General features: G+C 43.6%; 1 protein-coding gene across 1 annotated transcript in view; it reads left to right on the plus strand.

The window, feature by feature from the left end:
- Positions 1-2,114, plus strand: part of ATAD5 (ATPase family, AAA domain containing 5) — a 75,910-nt gene that overhangs the window by 31,704 nt on the left and 42,092 nt on the right. The window contains 1 exon segment of the mRNA XM_011937699.1: positions 358-520. Coding sequence (XP_011793089.1) covers positions 358-520 — 163 coding nt within the window.

Raw genomic sequence — 2,114 nt, forward strand, 5'->3', positions numbered from 1 at the left:
GCACGATCTCAGCTCACGGCAACCTCTGCCTCCCAGGTTCAAGTGATCCTCCTGCCTCAGCCCCCCTAGTAGTTGGGATTACAGGCATGCGCCACCATGCGTGGCTAATTTTGTATTTTTAGTAGACATGGGATTTCACCATGTTGGCTAGGCTGGTCTTAAACTCCTAACCTCAGATGATCCACCCGCCTCGGCCTCCCAAAGTGCTGGGAGTATAGGCGTGAGCCACCGTGCCCGGCTTAAAGCTAATCTGACGTTGATACTGATTTATGATGGACAGAAAGTGGTTGGTAGTATTGTAATTAACATGAATAGATGATGTTGGTCTGTTATTGTGCATTTTATTCTTTATTTCAGTTCGTGAGGACAAGGAAGGAATTTACTGAAGAAGTAAGAAATCTTTTGCTTGAGGAAATTAGGTGGTCAAATCCTGAATTTTCATTGAAAAAATATTTTCCCTTACTCCTAAAAAAGCGAATTGAGCACCAAGTACTTTCTTCTGAGTGTCATAGTAAACAAGGTTAGTGATAATTATTATCATTTATGTTGACATACCAGTTTTGAGTTTTTATATTATTTATTATTTTATTTTTATTTTTATTTCTGAGATGGAGTTTTGCTCTGTCACCCAAGCTGGAGTGCAATGGCACAAACCTGGCTCATTGCAACCTCCGCCTCCTGGGTTCAAGTGATTCTCCTGCCTCAGCCTCCTGAGTAGCTGGGATTACAGGAGCCCACCACGACGCCCTGCTGATTTTTGTATTTTTAGTAGAGATGGGGTTTCACCATGTTGGCCAGACTGGTCTTGAACCATTGATCTCAGGTGATCCACCCACCTCAGGCCCCTAAAATGCTGGGATTACAGGCGTGAGCCACTGTGCTTGGCCTATTTTTTTTTTTTTTTGAGACAGAGTGTTGCTCTGTCACCCAGGCTGGAATGCAGTGGTGCAACTTTGGCTCACTGCAATCATTGCCTCCTGAGCTCAAGTGATTCCTGTGTCTCAGCCTCCCGAGTAGCTGAGACCACAGGCTTGCGCCTCTGCACCTAGCTTATTTTATTTTTAAATTTTTATTTATTTTTTTGAGACTGGGTTATGAGACTGGCTAATTTCTGTATTTTTGGTAGAGACCAGTTCTTGCCATGTTGCCCAGGCTGGTCTTGAACTCCTGGGCTCAGGTGATCCTTCCGCCTTAGCTTCCCAAAGTGCCGGGATTACAGGCATGAGCCACAATGCCCAGCCTAACATGTCAGCTTTGAAAACACTAAGACTTAACCATTGACACTTGGAAGTGTTCACTGCAGACAACATTGCTTACAGTTGGCAGGGAGAGTTGTTCAGCTAAAGTAAGAGTATCTTGTACAATGCAATGTGCAACGTTAATCCCTGCCAGTTTCCAAAAATGCCAACCCAAAGATAGCTTTAATTATGTTAAAATATTATTCATTTAAGGAATGCCTTAGATAATTTTAGCTTATATAGCTTGTATAAAAGACAGTCTAAGTATTAAAATCTCCAGCTTGCTTTCAGTATATTTGATTCTTGCCTTTTTATGTTATTTTATTTTATTTTATTTATTTTTTGAGACAGAGTCTTGCTCTGTCACCCAGGCTGAAGTGTAGTGGCACAATCTCAGTTCACTGCAACCTCTGCCTCCTGGGTTTGAGTGATTCTGGTGTCTCAGCCTGCCCTAGTAGCTAGGATTACAGGTGCCTGCCACCATGCCTAATTTTTGTATTTTTCGGTAGAGATGGGGTTTCACGATGTCAGTCAGGCTGGTCTCGAATTCCTGTCCTCAAGTGATTCACTCGCCTCAGCCTCCCAAAGTGCTGGGATTACAGATGTGAGGCACCATGCCTGGCTTATTTATTTGTTTGTTTATTTATTTTTAGTTTTATTTTTTGAGACGGAGTCTTGCTCTGTCACCCAGGCTGGAGCGCAGTGGTGTGATATCAGCTCACTGCAGCCTCAGCCTTCTAGGTTCCACCGATTCTCCTGCCTCAGCCTCCTAGATAGCTGGGATTACAGGCGCATGCCACCATGCCTGGCTAATTTTTGTATTTTTAGTAGAGATGGGGTTTCACCATGTTGGCCAGGCTGGTCTTGAACTCCTGA

The sequence above is a fragment of the Colobus angolensis genome, unplaced genomic scaffold, assembly GCF_000951035.1.
Source record: "Colobus angolensis palliatus isolate OR3802 unplaced genomic scaffold, Cang.pa_1.0 Scaffold167, whole genome shotgun sequence".
NCBI classification, from domain to species: Eukaryota; Metazoa; Chordata; class Mammalia; order Primates; family Cercopithecidae; genus Colobus; species Colobus angolensis.